We start from the raw sequence: 16,312 nt of genomic DNA on the forward strand, positions 1-16,312 counted from the left end.
TCGTGCTGCTCAGCCTCTCTGACGTCGCAATACTACATTGTGTTCCTGCAAGTCGCAAACGCTCCAGGCTCATACCAAAGCATAGATATAGAGCTCAACTACTAGACACAACAGGTTTATGTAGACAGAATATCTGCCTCTCCACCAAACAATCCTACAGCGGGTTGACATGGTTTTCGCTTTCTCATTTTGGTCGTAGATAGTCAGAATGTCAGAGCTAAGACTGGGTGGTTCTAAGCGGCCAAAAGCCACTTATCCCGCTTGATCTGCCTTGGCTGCTGTCGTGAGAGCCGCATTTGGTGCGAGTTGCGAAGCAAAGTTGAGATGCCAGATCCGGGAAATCTGAAACATTGGCAATTATCTTCAAACATGCGATTTACCATATATATCATCTAACAAATGCACAAGCATCTGAAAGGCGGGGCAGCGATCGGATGTTCACCCAGCTATCCCGATATGGAAGAGAGCTCTGACCACGCACCCTCGTCATGCCTTGGGGATCGCCGTTGCGGGCCACTCGTCGTGGACCCTTGGTTGCGACTTCCGCATGGAGATGATTGACGGTCATCTGCTCCTTTTTTTCCTTGCCTTCACGCGCGTCGTAATGGCCGCTTCAAAGAATGCATGGCACCCGCCCTGATGTTTGATTGAATGTTTGCTCGTCCTTGACAAACTGTCTCATTACCACCATCACCATCAACACTGCTCACATCGCTTTAATTTGGCGACGACGGTCCATTGACACCTCAATTCTTGGGTCGGCTCCAGAAGCTTTGGCTCGCTTGATTACCCCGTCAGCCTGAATTACTTCACGGCACTTTGAGAACAACAACTCACCAAAATGGCCGGCACTCTCGCAGACCTCGGCTGGTATGGCTTCAAGCTCGGTTTCGGTCTCTTCAGCCTCGCCAGCATATGGAGCACAGCGGCAATTAAGAGTGGCGCACTGTGGGCCAGAGATAGCGAGAAGGAGAAACAAGAACTAGCTGCTGGTACGTAGTGCAGGCTCTGTTTGATGTGCGTGTGTTAACTCCATTGCAGCCCAGAAGAAGCACTGGAGTCTTGACCAAGAGCCTCTGCCCGGCTTCAAGCACGCCTTCTTCAAGACCAGCGCAGGACCAAGGCTGCACTATGTCGTCAATGAGAATCTCAAGCTTTCAGCACCAAAGAACGTGGCCATTTTCATACACGGTTTGGCGCCTCTCTCTCTTATTTCCCCCAGCCTTTATGATCCTCATGCTAACGCCTCATTCCGCCAGGCTTCCCCGACTCCTTCCTCCTTTGGCGCCATATCCTTCAATCTCCCGAGCTACTACGAAGCCACATCCTCATCGCAGTGGATCTACCCGGATACGGTGGCTCAGATGGCTTGTCTGCATATGACTCCTACGAGGTGCTCGAGACTCTAAGCGAATTCATCATCGGCATGAGGGAGTTGTTCCTACAAGAAAACAAGAAGGTCGTGGTTGTCACGCACGATTGGGGTGCGATCATTGGTGCCAGACTTGCTTCTGAAGCAAAGGAGCTGGCGGATCATTGGGTCATCACAAGCGCACTCATTCCTCACCTAACAGCATCGAACGCTGCCGCACAGGTGTCTCTGGCAAAGCAGATGCTCCATACGTGGATCCGATCGCCTTTCAACATTCGCCTCCTCAAGAACGGCCTACACGCACTAGGCCCAGTGGTGTCTCAGTTTCGAAGGTCATTCTACATCTTCTGCTTTCTTCTACCATGGCCTTTCAACACTTTCTTCGCAACATTCGGGAACTACTGGTTCCTGCGCGTTCTACACGAACTTGGGAAAGGAAACCGAAACAAGGACGAGAAGACCTTTGCGAGACTGAACACGACGGAGGCCGCCGAAGCTATGGCTATGTCTACTGGTCCTGCATTGTCCCAAATTGAGCAAGTAGACGGTAACGGACACCGATACGGCGACTCTGTGAGGAACAGGATTAGGGACCGCGGCATGGCTGAAAAGATCCGCATATATCGCGAAGGGCTGTTCACCGGACAGTGGCAGAAATCGCTAGAAACCACCGCTGCGTTATTCGAATTGGCCTCGGATCCCTCCTCCCGACACCAATCTATTTCTGGCTCGCTGCTAGGTAACAGCGCGCCACGTGGTGCCTTGCAAACTCCAACAACTCTCATCCTCGGTGAACACGATCCTGCGTTCGATAGACGTCTAGCACTCGGTAACGTCAAAGACTATCTGGTCAAGGGTAGCCAGGTGGTTTTGGTGAAGGGTGCCGGTCATTGGTGAGTAAAGATTAAGTATTTGCGCGCAATAAGTCACTGACTACTATTAGGCTACCCCTTGAGCCAGTCGGCAGGCGTGTTCTCGAGAAAACCGTACAATGGGCGCTGGATGATAGTTCGGCGGAGTCTGAGAAGAACTCAACGCCTTTTGCGGCGATGAGCGATGTGCGCATTGTCGAGGAGTTGTGAGATGCGTTGTCAAAGGCGTCATGAATTAATGGACATGAGCGTTGAAATACTGCAGACTTCAAGGGAAGGATAAATACCACGAAGGCCTACAGAATTCTACACTTCGGATCAAGCGAAGGTGACTCAAGGATGATTAGATAGAGATTTTACATCTACCATCCACATAGCACTGCTACGATACCGTTGTAAGGAACAATGATAGCATAAATAAAACAATATACCGAAATTATACATGCAGACATACATACGTACACACACAAGGTCATGAAAGCCCAGGCCATACCCACCCTACCCTACCAAACAGACCATGCCATTATGTGATCGTACCTTCGTTCCCTTTCATCCTTTGCCGAGCTAGCCGAAATATATACCAAAACGCTTAACACCCCGTTAAAAGAGAGAAGGACCCTTTTCAAGGATTCCATTGAGGTTTCAGCTGTCCGTCTCGTTTTGCAACCACCTCTTACACCATAGGTTTACTTTACGAATCTGTAGCATGTCCAGTGCCCTCGCGACTGACGCCAAACAGCGGCACAGCACTATCACTAATCTCCTGCACCCTCTCCGTGATCCCTCCTCCTCCTCCACCTCCACCACCGTTAGCAGCAAGGCCATCCAGCCCCGGCCGCGGACTCTCCATCGCCGGCGTATTACTCGGCCAAGCCCACAGCGCGTCGAAATCAATCTGCTCATCTTGTCCGCTCTCTTCGCTATGCAAACTCGGCACCCTTGTAGCTTCGAGCGCGGAGAAGTCCAGCATCATGGATAGCGAGGGCGGTTTCGAGGGCGTGGGGAAAGCATCTGTTGAGGTAGCGGTGGTGCCGAAGGGTTCAGAGTGGGCGGCTGAAGCGGAGGGGTCTTGTATGGGGGATAAGTGGACGGAGAAATCGGATGGTGGTTGGGAGTGTTGTAGGGGCGTCTGATGGGGTAGTAGGAAGGTGGGTTCGTGAAGTGGTGTGGTTTGCATGCCTGGGTAGATGTGGATAGGTACTTGGTGGAGGCGTGGTGTTGCATTCATGGGATCCGTTGAGTTTGCGAGACTGGTGCTTGGGTTCTGTTGCTGCTGTTGATTAGGCATCGGGATGCCGTAGAGCTGTGAGGCTATGCTTGGTAGTGTCGCGTTTTCCGGTTGGATTTGTTTCCGCCTCATGCGTTGTTGTGTGACGACGTCGCGGAAGGAGCTGAGGATGTAGACCAATCTACTTGCTTGTTGATCGCTTTCTGCACAGTAGTTCATGATGGTGAATGCATTCAAGATGCACGTGTCTGATGCGTCTACTTTGTACAGACCAGCAAACTCATTGGCAAGAATAACGAGTGTGGCAGCGAATAGAAAGTAGATAACCGCTGGGTTTCTGCGAGAAAGGTAGCCGGCATCGAAAGCGTTCTGGACAAGCAAGATCGTATGTGTCGAGGCGATCACGCAAGCCTCGCTGAACTTTTCCATGCGAAGATATGGTCTCGGGCCTCGTGTACTAGTTTGATTAACATGTCGTTGCGTCTCGAGATTGAGTATATATAAGAAGAATGGTCGCGTCAGAAGTATTATAGAATGACAGTAAAACAGATTAACATGAAGAATGGCAACCCCTTGGCTTGGTGAGGCGTTGGCTGCTTGTCGCCAGTGCAAGATGGAAGGCAGAGCGCGTGGCCATGCCTTGCAGATATCTGCAATCTCTTGGGCAAGTCGGGTGCTGATCTTTCGTTGCTGGTAAACCTTTCTCAATATGACACCAATTACCGAGCAGCTTCGTACTGCGGCTTCCAAAGCTTGGGAGCCAGTCACGTTGTAGTCCGGTGTGACATCCCCGTTGAGATTGAACAGCGGGTCTAGGTACTGTTCAGGCGGGTGAAGTGTGTCTCCTGAGCAGTCGTCTTCCGATATTGCGGTTGGTCGACCTAGTGAGCACGAGAGCAGCCGATCTATGACGAATATCGACCGCCATAAGTTCTTCCGTTGTATTTGCTCCTCGGGACTGAAAATCACCATGGTCTCCTCTCTATGTAGCCCGAGAGCATGCGCAGATCGTGCTGCCATACCTAGCAGCGCAAATGCAGTGTTGCGTTTAGACTTGGCCAACATGTAGACGGACATGAGGAGCAGTGCCTGCACAGACCAGAAATCCTGATCCTCGAACCCTGTCATGGGGTCGTTCAGGCTCTTAGCGTTGAGATAGAAAACCTCAGCTCTGTCAAGGTGTTCGCTCCGAAGCTTGTCGATGATGAGGGCTTCCGGGCTCCCAGAAAGTGGTGTAGCCATGGTCAATCCAATAGCAAATACCAGGTTAAGTAAGCAGATCCATGAGTGTTCTACCAACAGTGGATCCGAGTAACATCTTTCCAAATCCTGAAAGAAGCGGTCACGTTCGAACACTTGCAGTAAACCATGAGTATTGATGAAGAAGGCTTCGACAAGTACACGAGCGGTCTGCACGTCTGGGAGGAGGTGTGTCTAAAGGTAGCAGTAGTTAGTCAAGTGCAATAAATAGAGAAAGAACAACGAGAGAGAACGACAATCAGGAACTGATGCCCATAGTCCAAGTAATTCTTGAAGAGTCGAAATCTCGAACGAGGATATAAAGGATGCGCGGGTGCTTGAGGTTCGCGAGGTCACATACATGCCGGTATCCGGATGGCAGAGAATATTGCCCTTCGACGATCTTGTGTCGTCGAGGATCAGTCGTGAAAGGCGATGAACCGGCAACGGTTTCTACCATCATCCGGAGCAGCTGCAGGAATGACAACGTTGCTGAGTCTCCAATATAGAGCACCCTGCCTGTTGGGTCTTGTAGCATTCTACTCTGACTGTAAATTACTGCTTCCTCCTCTGGACCGCTGTGGACAGTGGTGCCTCGTGATGCGAGTGGTCGTGACTCTGCATTGCCATCGCTCGTTGGAGCCTGGATAAAGCTGCCCGCAAGCTCGATGGTCGGTCTTAGCCCCGGTAAGGGTGTCTCTTGCTTGACGCTTAGTGCACGCGCCGCAACATAAGGTTGTTGATGAATGGACGGTTTTTGTCTGTGTAGAGACGGCGGTGACGGATGATGGTGATTGTATCCATTGCTGGGGCTATCCGACGTCGACTCGTTGAAGAATGGGCTGTCGCCTTCGCTTCCTTCGATTGCGCGTTTCTTTGCTGGTGGCCGTTCTTCACTGGGAGATGTGGGGTCTCGATCCGTATATATGCATGTAAATTTCCGCTGCCTAGTGTAAGCACGTGTGATAAAGATGATGATAATCGATGTGGTGCCGTGGACCACTAGGTTTTAGCGGTCGACCTGGAAAGCTCCAAGACAGTATCCCGAAGTGGCACTGAAGATAACCAACTTAATTCAAGAAGCACTGAGACTTACTTTGTCGCATGTGTTGCAGGGGCAAAGACCATTACACTGCAGTCTGTTAGTTAAAAGTCCGCTTGTCGAACGCAAACGTGAGGTAACGGATGGCTCAACGCGGCACAATATACGGTTAAAAGATCCGAAATCCGTGTCAACCACCCGAAATTCGAAATTGCAAGCAAGAATCATGGTACGTGCTAGCGTAGTCATATATGATAGAGTCTTGGAGGCCTTCGGGTAGTCGACAAGGGTCTTGACATGCGTTGTCCATACCGCTCCCACGTAATCTCTCGATGCAGTAATTGATTAGTGGGCAATGTAAGAAATATGTAAGAAATATGTGACTCGCTTTTTGCTTTCTCCTCTTGCAGCTTTCGCATGCTTGCGCAGTCCGCTGCCTGTGCTCTGTGGTAATTCATGTTAGCCGCCGCTATTGATTTACAGCAGACGCAAACCAACCTGGTGGGACCTTTGGCCGTGTCATTAGTCTTCACGCTGCCGGCGGCAGCAGCACGAAGAATCACGTGTCACGGTGAGATGAGGTTGGGTGCTTTGCCGATGCGACGGAAGGCTGATGGTCTCGTCGGATGTGGGACGTCGGTGACGAGAGAGCACAGAGTGCCCCGTAATTCGCATTTCCCCTCAAGGCTACCGCGGGACGGGTCTCGCACTCTTCGCTTGTGGCTGCGACAGACGAATTGACAACGATGAGGAATAACGCAGACGATCCGCGGTTGTCATCCCCTCAAAGCTGGAGAAGGTCGGGGAACGTGCTTGGACTATCGCCCGGAACGGCGCGGGACAAGCGCGGTGGTCGGATGGGGGTCCTGCTGCGACCTTGCCGATGCGAACATCACAAAACCCACATCTTCAGAGGCCAACTCAATGTTCACGCTTGTGTACACCCGTCAACATGCACGGCGCGGTCAGTACCCGATACATTTGCCACAGCCACACGAGATTGACCTTCATATGCGGTTAATCACTTTTGTACCGCCGTACCCACGATCATGACCCCCAGGTCCTACTTCCAGTATCTCCCCCCTCTCGCCTCCTGAATCTCATCCAAGCTCGCCGGTTTCTTGAAGACCGGGTTGCAACTCTAGATGTCGCCTTACCTTGGAGTTGAGAGAAGTGACAAGGGCACTAACGGATCCTCAAATGTCAACACACTACTGGCCGGCACTCGGTCAGCCCTTGAACAGCTACTGGCCAAGGCCCAGGACAACCTTCCCGAGGAATGTCTACCTCACATAGCCAAAGTCGATTTCTCGACCGCCAACACAGGAAGCCCATACTTTCCGAGTCCACTCAAGCAGACCGAGGCTATATCAGCATTGAAGGCGGTTGAAGCAGGAGTCGCTTCAGCGATAGCTGACCTCTCAGGTGGCTCAAAAGCACGGATCATCAATGTAGATCTAGAAAGGGCGACTGCATTCTTATTATCGACCTATCTAGCAACTGTAGGAGGCCTGGACAAGTCGGATCCAAAGGTCAAAAAGCTGCTTAAAGGTCAGTGTTCATCTGTGCTGTTACGCTGAGCATGTCGCTGATCGCCCAAGACACCGATCTTCTCCAAGCACAGTCTATCCTCTATCGAAGATTGTCTGCTAATCTCTACCAAACCAAGAACCCCGGAGAGTTCTTCCACCTCCATGGCTCTCTGGAAGCGACGAAAGCGCTGAATATGATCGGGCTAGAGGGTCATCGACCCGATCTTACTGACTACCACGAATGCATCAAAGTTATCGAGGACCACGTCAAGCAATTCACTGCAAATGAGCTCGAGGAGATGAACGGGAAGATTCAGCAAGCTGGTGTCACTTGTATGAAGTGGGAGGACTTCCAAGCGACACGGCATGGACAAGAACTTCTCGCACAGCCACCCTGGAAAGTAGAGTCCCTCGAAACTCAAACACCAGCAGTTTCTTTCCCATTTAAAACTTCACGGGCCCCAAAACCACAGATCCTCTCCGGTATTCGCGTCCTTGAACTTTGTAGGATCATCGCAGGGCCAGCCATGGGTCGTGGGCTTGCTGAATATGGGGCTGAAGTTATCAAGGTCACTTCACCAAACCTCTCAGACGTACCCTTCTTCCAAGTCGACGCCAACATAGGGAAACACACCACCGATTTGAACCTGAAAGATCCAAATGACCGGAAGATCTTCGAGCAGCTACTCCTCTCTGCAGACGTTGTACTAGATGGCTATCGACCAGGAAGCCTAACGCGTCTCGGCTATGGACCAAACCAACTTATTGAGATTGCGCAGAAACGTGGTCGAGGCTTTGTTTACGTTGCCGAGAACTGCTTTGGGCACACTGGCCCTTGGTCGTCGCGGCCTGGCTGGCAACAGATTGCAGACTGCGTCACTGGCGTTGCCTGGGCTCAAGGTCTGGCCATGGGTCTGGATGAGCCTGTCGTACCGCCCTTCCCCATGAGCGACTACGGAACTGGTTGTATGGGGACCGTTGCTGCACTTGTTGGCCTATACAAGCGAGCAAAGTCTGGTGGCAGTTACTTGGGCACTACGTCCTTGGTCCAATACGATATTTACCTACTTCAGCTAGGACTCTACGATAATCAGATAATAGCAGAGCTAAGAGAGCAGCACGACGATGAGTTTTTCGAGTTAAGACATCACGACTCGGTTGACCAAGTTGGAAAGCGCGCATTGAAAACGATGCGGAGGACGCATCCAGAACTGTTCGAAGATCGGCACATGCAGCAATGCTTCAGTAGAGGCTTCAACGCCAATGTCCGGACGATACGGCCTGTCGTCACTATCGAAGGCTACTGGAACGGCTTCCTTCGCAGCTCAAGACCAAACGGGTTCGATAAGCCGACGTGGGAAGACTGGGAGGTTGATGAGGATCTTATCAAAGCCTGATCAGGTTGCAGACTTTCCTTTCGCATGATTTGCCTCTGCCTACAGCATTATACTACATATCTTTTATACCAGCTTTAGTATATTGTCTCGATAGTATCTTAACGTACTACAATTCACCATCATACCTCAAGTCATCCTCTCTTATCTTTACTGTCAGTCAAATGCTCGGTTACCTCTTACCCGAACAGGGTTTGATGATGACTGCAATCATCATGTAGAGTGGTCTCCATATTTTCATCGCTGAGCTCGTTTTAGTTCGCCTTCGCTCGGCCTTGATGTGGGACAGCCGGCCGCTTCCGTTGTTAGACGTCGGCATTTCATATGTGGAGTGTCTTTGGCCACTCACCACTACTAGGAGTTGTTCCGAGAGACGCTAGCGGATAAGGCACAAGCACGGCATTGCAGCAGAGGTATGTACGCCGTCGGATGTCTCCCATCCATGTAAGAAGACCTCAGCTATTGATCATTATGCAGTCACATCACACACATGAGGTCAATGGACACGGTCGAGATTGAAGTCGATGCCGGACCCGGTACTAACGTCCATCGCCAGGCCGGTAACCGCAGCATTCCTTCTACCCCGCATGTGCTTTCAAGGTCGTAGCTGTGGCCCGAATCTAGTAGCCAAGGTATTTGCATCTAATCACTTGTTGGCCTAGGGATGAACTCTCTTACAGAGTCGCTTCGTCTAGCATGTCCTGAAACTGGCTCCAGCCCTACCACGGAAGCTTACATTTTCCTTGCCTCCGCTCGTTATACTAGTCACTTCCTAAAGCCCAAATGCCTTTCCATGTCCCTTATATATCCTTCCCGGAGCGGAGCAGGAGCTAGTTTGAGGCCCGTTGTAGTCGCCAGAGGCTTCCAAGCTCCTAATTCTATGCCTGCCAGGATATCCATGCTTTTTCCTTCTTCTCGTGTCTCTTTATTCGGACAATGTAGCATGCCCGCATGCCCATTTTGCTCGTATGATTCCGCCACGTTCGTGCACCATTGTGTGGGTCGTGTAGTCTCGCCGTGGCCATGAGATAGATTGGAGATGCAGGTTTGTCTGTCCGAGAAGCCGTATAGCACCTTAGAAAAGTTAGCGAGCGCCCTGCCAAAGCTGCTGCTGTCATAAATGGCTATGACAGAAGTTGATTGACTCACCGTTAGTGGATCTCTGTCGCCGCCGCCTAGCCTCTGTAGGTTTCTCGGTGCATGATGAGGTTGGGCTTACTACTCTCACAAGATGGGTTGGCTCGAACTGCTGGTAACGGTTTCTGAAAGTGATTGTCTCACCTCACGGCAAGATCGAGTCCGCGAGGTCGAGTCCGCAAGGCTGGTTCTTCAAGCTGGATATGAGTACAGATAAATGAACGATCTTCAGTGTGGCTCCGGACGTAGGATATCGCCGGCAGAGCTCCTTACATAGTAGACTTGCCGGCGGCATTAGTTAGTCACTGAGGGTATCGATCGCGCTCTGAAGGTGCCTCTGGGCGGGTTAGAAGGTGATTCTAGCTGTAAATGCAGTCGCTCGAGTCGCGTCGCGCCCTCCAGAGTATTGCGGATTCAATGAGTCTCACTGTCTGGGTTCCATCTGCTTTGGCTGAGATCAAGCAAGTCACTGCTCTCACCGTGGGTATCACCGTTGCCGTGTGGAGACGGTGGTCTCACTATAGTGCACTCTGCCCGACTCAGAGCCCAGCTTCATGATCAAACTGTCGTATGAGCTACTGAGGCTATTCTATATGCTTGCAACGGTGTCGAGCAGTAGACCTTGTTTCTCAGGGCCGGCGAGCTCGATAATCGTCCTGCCTTTGGGCCAACTAGAGTTTCTCCCACGGCGAGTAGCCTTTCTTCAGTTCCCTCAAGAAAATAGTCAACTCAAGGCATCTGGCCACCTTGTAGGTGAGATGAACCATGCATAGCAATCTCCTCTCCCTTCTACCCATACGGCATAGGCTTGAGTTCATGTAGGCACTTGGTTCATGGCTCGCAATCTCGACCGGCTACTGCCTCCTTGCCTGCTATTTTGCGAAGTATGGATCTCACCTACAGCGAGTCCCAAGTCATATAACGACCTCACTGAGATATCTTCAGATACAGACATGTCCAATATCCTCACGCTCGCTCCACTCGACATCTCTATCTTGATTTTCCGACCTCACTCTCGCTGCCCTCGGCTAAACCTGCCCCTCTATTGGCTGCCTGCCTTCGATCACAAGCACACTCACCCTCACTAGGCACGATTCCACCTTCACCTAGCCATTCCACCCGGCAAAACCTGTACCGGAGCGTCGCCAGATCTTCGGCAATACGCTGTTAGTCACCATCACGTGGTGCTAGCGCCGCCAAGCTGGTAGCCGATCTACAAACATATATAAACCGTCCCCCTCCCTCCCCCCGACACCAAACTCCATCAAGCCACCCACTTTACACCAGCTCCAGCAGCTTCCTCCTTCCAGCTCGGCACTCTTCTCTCAATCATCACTCTTCTTCTCGAGCTTCGACCTTACCTTACCTTACTTCGGTCTTCCATCATGGCATCTTACATTCACTCATCCTGTCTTGGCACTTGGCATCCTTGAGTAAGTCTCATCCAACCTCAACTACCTTCGACCATGACTGACCTTCATCAGACTATCTCATCAAGTCTTGCATCTCATCTTCAACCTTCTGCAAGCAACATGTTCGATCATCACATCAACATCCATCAACATCCATCAAGTCACATCAACACCTCTACCTCACATCACACCAACATGAGCGTGTCGACTTGAACGTCATCCAACTCAACTTCAACTCACTCCAAGTGTCATCTACTATGGCCTTGAAGCCTTCTTGGTTTGTTCTCTTCCCTTCTTTTGTTGTTCACTGACCTCTTGTCTGACTTGCTCAGAAACAAAAAAAGTAAGTCTTCTTCCTTTCCTTCCTGCATCCACTAACATCTTTTAGAAAACAAAAACAAAACACTTTCGCTACACTTCCACTTGAGCTCTCCATCTTGTCGCCTTTCACCATCAGGCTCATCATCTTCTTCCATCATCCACTTCGACTTCAACCTCAACTTCAACTTCAACTTCAACCTTACCTTCACACCACCTTCGGCACAAGATGGAGAGCTCACACACATATACACAGGACGAGTCACAACAGAACCAGTCCCCTGGGAGCTTTTAAGCACAGGCTGCTTCGACTCTCCTCCCCGACCGCGGCGCACGACGATGACTTGGTATGGGTGCAGCTCAATGGCCTTTGGTCAGGTGAAGATGAGGAACGCTATGGATCTCTGGTCAACCGATGTTGGTGTCAGGAGGATAGAGGGTCAATGGTAACTTGGTTACTAAACCTGGCCTACTTGCATCGGTTCGATCATCTCCCTGCTTCAGTCCATGGGCGCCCTTTGGGTCAGGTCAAAGTGGACTGTTTCAGAGCGCTGGTGGGAGAGACTTTGTCGGGTGTCGTTTGGATCTGCAAGCACCCATCCAGTCATGTGAGTTGGATTTGGTATGGATGGTGGTTGGTTGTGGTCATGGGTCTGGTACATTGTGGAAGGAACTTTATCGGTTGGTACAAGGTCTGGGTTATCATGGTGCAAGGAACTTCTTCTGGTTATGGTCTTCAAGGTTGTGGTTTATGTTCTTCAAGGTGGTCTATGTTCTTCAAGGTTGTCAAGGTTCTGGTTCATCAAGGTCTTCATCAATGTTGTCTTCAAGGTATTCGGGGTGCACGGATTCTTTGCAGGTCATCAATCAAATCACAGTGTTGACTGCAATCTTCTTCTCTTCTTCTCTCTTATGCTTTGTGACTATGCCTTGCTGTCTTACCTTCTACATTTTAACAATCATGCAGCACTTCTCTCCTACAGTGTTCGCTTACCTGCCTCTCTACCTTCTCTGTCTTTCTCATCCCGCTCTCTTATGATGCTACCGTGAGCAGAGCCCTACACTGCGCAATAAACAAGAAGACAACAATCACCGAGAGATACAGCCAAAAGCAATGTTACCCTTGGATGTACTGAATATAGCGAACGTTCCTTTACGGTATTTATTGCAAGCTGCTGTATACATGCATGCTTTGCTTAAATATCTATATATGTGGTTGCACAAAAAAGCGCTTCTATGCATTGTCGTAGATGCTCTACAAAACTGCTCAGCTGAACCAAACAGCTCATCTGCCGTCAAGATTCCTTCCCTTCTCAGTATACCACATGCATGCACGCTTACATTCAGCAACAACACCAAGTGCGCTTTACACATCCCTCACCCTCCCTCGCGGAATCTCCGTCTCCACCATCTCTAGCCCACTCAGGCTTGGATAGCGTTTACTAAAAGTTTCCATGTCCCAGTCTTCGCCACTTGCAGTACTGCCTTCGCCGGGCGCAATAGCCGGTAGTGGCTTATCCTTGACAACGGGGCTGGCTTTGATCGGCGAGCCGGAAACGCTGACTGCTGAGCCGCCTGTCTGCAATGCCTTTGGCTTGGGTGCGCGCGGGGGTGGGCCGGAGGGGTTGCGCGGGTTGATGGTAGGCGGTGCGGAGGACGAGGGGATAGGAGGGGGCATGTTTGGCCGGATAGAAGAAGGTTTGGCATACAGCAGATCTTGTTGTTGTGGAGTAGAGCTCACATTGACTGGTTTGCGTGCAATGGCGGGAGCCTGTCGCATACCGGATTGGTCTTGTGGCCGTGTTGGCAATGGCTTGCCCGTGTCAGTGTACTTTCCATATCCTTCTGCGGTCTTGCTCCCTGGTACTGGCTTTTTGCTTTCGTCAAGTAGATTCTTGACGCGGTTTTGAATGGTTGAAGCTTTTGATGGGCCCACTTTGGGTTTCCCTTGCCCTTGCTGAGCGACTCGCTGCTTATACTCTGCGGCTGCAGCTTCGACACGGCGCTCTTCGTCTTCTAGCTTTCGCTTCTCGAGCTCTCGGCGTAGCTCGGGGGATAATTCTTGTGTCTCGTCTATTGCACTGCGATCGTCGTCGCTGAGACCGCCTGTTGCTTCGGAACCCGCAATTGGCGTTAGTGCGTTGGTTCCTCGTGGATCGACGTCTGTCGGCGAGAAGGGCGGCGGATCGCGCTCGTGCTCCGGCGTCTTGTTCGTCTCGAAACGGCGGAAAGCATCACCGAACCTGCCCTTGACAATATTGGTTATGCTTCCCCGCTTAGCATTCTTAGACTGCGAACTGCTGCGGCGATGATTGTGCTTGTGGCTGGGATCTTCCTTTTCTATCGTCCGAAGAAAGTCAACGCTCGACCTAATGTTCTTCTCCTCGGGTTCAGGCTCGGAATCGTCGATGGCAGTCGAGGTTAAGCGACGCTGCAACGAGGGCGCATCGAAACTGCGGCCCGGAGCCATTTCGCGATCGCGGAGATAGTCGAGGTTTGACGCAACATGCATGCTGACGGGTCGGGCATTGGAGTTTGCAGACTTTGAGCGGTCAATGGTGTACCCAAGGTCCAAAGCAGAGGGGCGCTGGCTTTCTAAAGAGGGCCGGGAAGATGCTGGCGACTTGGGTATGCTGAGATTTGACAACTGAGATTTTGATCTCGAGTCTAGTGATGGTCGTGCAGGCAGCGCGAACTCGGGTTTCAGGGAAGGGCTTCCTTGCGCCTTTTCGAGCGCGCGTGGCTGACTGTATGCCCGATTGTGGTGAGAGGATATGGGGACCTTCCAGACAGGCGGTTTATTGACATCTGGGAATTTCTGCTGGGGTGGAGCAGGAGACGAACGGGGCGATGTCTGTACACCAGTAGACACCATATTTACGTGTTGTGGGATTGGTTGTTGTATGGTTGGATTTGACGTCCTCGGGCTGTCCTTGGGTTCGTAGGATCTTGGTTGCTTGACAGAAGTGGACCTTGAAACACTTGCTGAGGGTAGCTTGGACGAGGGCTTTGGTGTAGGCGCAGATTCCACTTTGGTGGCTGGAGACAAGGCAAAGGCATCGTCAGCTAGGGCATCTGTGACTCGCTTTGTGAGGACAGGGTCCGAGGGCGAGGGCATCTGCCCAAACTCGAACTTTTGACCCCGATCATGTAGCAACGAAAACTCATCCAGGGAGGGGAAACGCGCCGCGAGCTCGTCAGCTGCAGCCCGGCGAACTTGAACGTCCTGAGAGTCAAGAGCCGCAAACGGGTCTGATGATGTGCCTCGCATTGGAGAAGGACTTGGTTTTGCGGCTGGTGTCTGGGCTGGCCCTGTTGGTCTACCTCTCCTCATAGGCGTGATTTCCGGTATTTGTTGTACCTGCTTGACAGGGGCGACTTTCTGTAAACCTATGATTGGAGGCGAGGACACTTGGGGCTCGGTAGGTGGTAATTGCTGATTTCTTCGCGCTTCCGACTCAGTTCGACCGGAGTATATCTTGCAGGGATTAGCAAGGAAGTATCGAGTGCGTACTTGAACCATACATCTTTGATAGGAACGGCTCGGTGGCGCATGGAGCAGACTTCGGCAACTACTTGGTAGATATTTGGTCGATGCTGGGGAGATTCTCGCAACATCCACCCTGTTTAGCGTCAGTCGATGCCGACATGTGGTAAAAGTTTCCCCATACCTATAAGCTTCTTCAGTCTGTCGGAGAACTGTGGATACGAGGGGTATTTGAAGGTGGCATTCAGAATGGCCATCTGCCCCACCTCTTCGAATGGTGTGGTATAGTAGCACAGCTTGTACAGAAGTACGCCCAGCGCCCATATATCGCTCTTCTCATCTATTGGCTGTTTCCGGTAGACATCGATCATCTCGGGACTCCGGTACTGCAACGTGGTATGTCGTTGGACATCGTCCTCGATCAGTCTCCCCTCGGCGGCAGTAGTAGCGGCAGGCCTCGGGGGTGCAGTAGAGCCAAAATCGCAGAGCTTGTAGATCTTGTTGTTCGAAACCGTAGTGATCAGAACGTTCTCGACTTTGAGGTCGCGGTGGAGTAGCGGAGGCTTGAGGTAGTGCATGGTCGCAACACCCTCGGCAACATCGGAGAAGATGTGCAGGATCTCAGGCTCGGTCAACCTATGCTGCAGGCGTGTGTTCATAAAGTCGATCAGTCCTCCTCCTGAGCAGTATTCCATGAGCAGAAAGACCTCGTAGCCCCCACCCTTCAGTTGCGAAGCATGCGAGTCCATGTAGACGACAATCTTGCTATGCCCTTTGAGCTTCTTCATAGTCTCGACCTCGGTCCGCATGTTTGCCAGAGCATCCTTGTCAGGTACAGCCACTCTCTTCAACACAGCTGTCTCTGATGCGCGGCCATCGGACTTTGGGACGCGGACTAGGTAGACGTGTGCGAAGCCGCCCTCGGAGAGGTACTTCTCGATGGTGACACGGTGACTGCCGACCTGGACCTTTGTCCCGTGAGTGAAGGTGCCTGGCGGAGCATTGGAGACGGCGATGGGTGCCGGGGCACGGTATGCGGCTTGCTGGGCCATGTGGAGGGCGGCGGAGGGTGCATAGGGAGCGGAGGGCATTGCGGGCGGTGTGGAAGCCTGCTGCGGTGCAGGATGGCGAGCAGGCTAGATTCGGCGCATCAAGATGAAGGAGGAAGTCGGGGACTAGGAAATAGGCGTAATGGAGGTGTTGATGGCGGCGAGTCGTGGTTTAGGATATGCCATGGCTTGCCATGCGATGCGACCAGTCGAGGGTGCGTGCTCCATCA

At 51.7% G+C, this 16,312-nt stretch overlaps 4 protein-coding genes across 4 annotated transcripts; 2 read left to right on the forward strand and 2 right to left on the reverse strand.

The window, feature by feature from the left end:
- The first annotated feature begins 561 nt into the window (after positions 1 to 561).
- Positions 562 to 2,688, forward strand: K460DRAFT_367921 (alpha/beta-hydrolase). Its single transcript, XM_040933678.1, has 4 exons — positions 562 to 992; positions 1,042 to 1,191; positions 1,260 to 2,265; positions 2,316 to 2,688. The coding sequence occupies exons 1-4, from the start codon at positions 842 to 844 to the stop codon at positions 2,452 to 2,454; spliced, it is 1,446 nt and encodes a 481-aa protein (XP_040785562.1). The 5' UTR covers positions 562 to 841; the 3' UTR covers positions 2,455 to 2,688.
- K460DRAFT_367924 (uncharacterized protein) lies at positions 2,679 to 6,523 on the reverse strand. Its single transcript, XM_040933679.1, has 5 exons — positions 6,252 to 6,523; positions 6,142 to 6,197; positions 5,808 to 5,843; positions 5,073 to 5,654; positions 2,679 to 4,906 (listed from the first exon to the last, which is right to left on the reverse strand). Exons 1-5 carry the CDS (start codon positions 6,274 to 6,276, stop codon positions 2,936 to 2,938), a joined length of 2,670 nt encoding a protein of 889 aa, XP_040785563.1. The 5' UTR covers positions 6,277 to 6,523; the 3' UTR covers positions 2,679 to 2,935.
- Positions 6,524 to 6,607: 84 nt separating this feature from the next.
- On the forward strand, positions 6,608 to 8,810 carry K460DRAFT_367927 (alpha-methylacyl-CoA racemase). The gene is made up of 2 exons (XM_040933680.1): positions 6,608 to 7,304; positions 7,355 to 8,810. Exons 1-2 carry the CDS (start codon positions 6,899 to 6,901, stop codon positions 8,680 to 8,682), a joined length of 1,734 nt encoding a protein of 577 aa, XP_040785564.1. The 5' UTR covers positions 6,608 to 6,898; the 3' UTR covers positions 8,683 to 8,810.
- A 3,876-nt stretch (positions 8,811 to 12,686) lies between these two features.
- Positions 12,687 to 16,245, reverse strand: K460DRAFT_367931 (Ark1/Prk1 family protein kinase Ppk30). Its single transcript, XM_040933681.1, has 3 exons — positions 15,218 to 16,245; positions 15,072 to 15,169; positions 12,687 to 15,024 (listed from the first exon to the last, which is right to left on the reverse strand). The coding sequence occupies exons 1-3, from the start codon at positions 16,122 to 16,124 to the stop codon at positions 12,913 to 12,915; spliced, it is 3,117 nt and encodes a 1,038-aa protein (XP_040785565.1). The 5' UTR covers positions 16,125 to 16,245; the 3' UTR covers positions 12,687 to 12,912.
- Positions 16,246 to 16,312: the final 67 nt, after the last annotated feature.

This window comes from Cucurbitaria berberidis (assembly GCF_010015615.1).
Source record: "Cucurbitaria berberidis CBS 394.84 unplaced genomic scaffold K460scaffold_4, whole genome shotgun sequence".
NCBI lineage: Eukaryota > Fungi > Ascomycota > Dothideomycetes > Pleosporales > Cucurbitariaceae > Cucurbitaria > Cucurbitaria berberidis.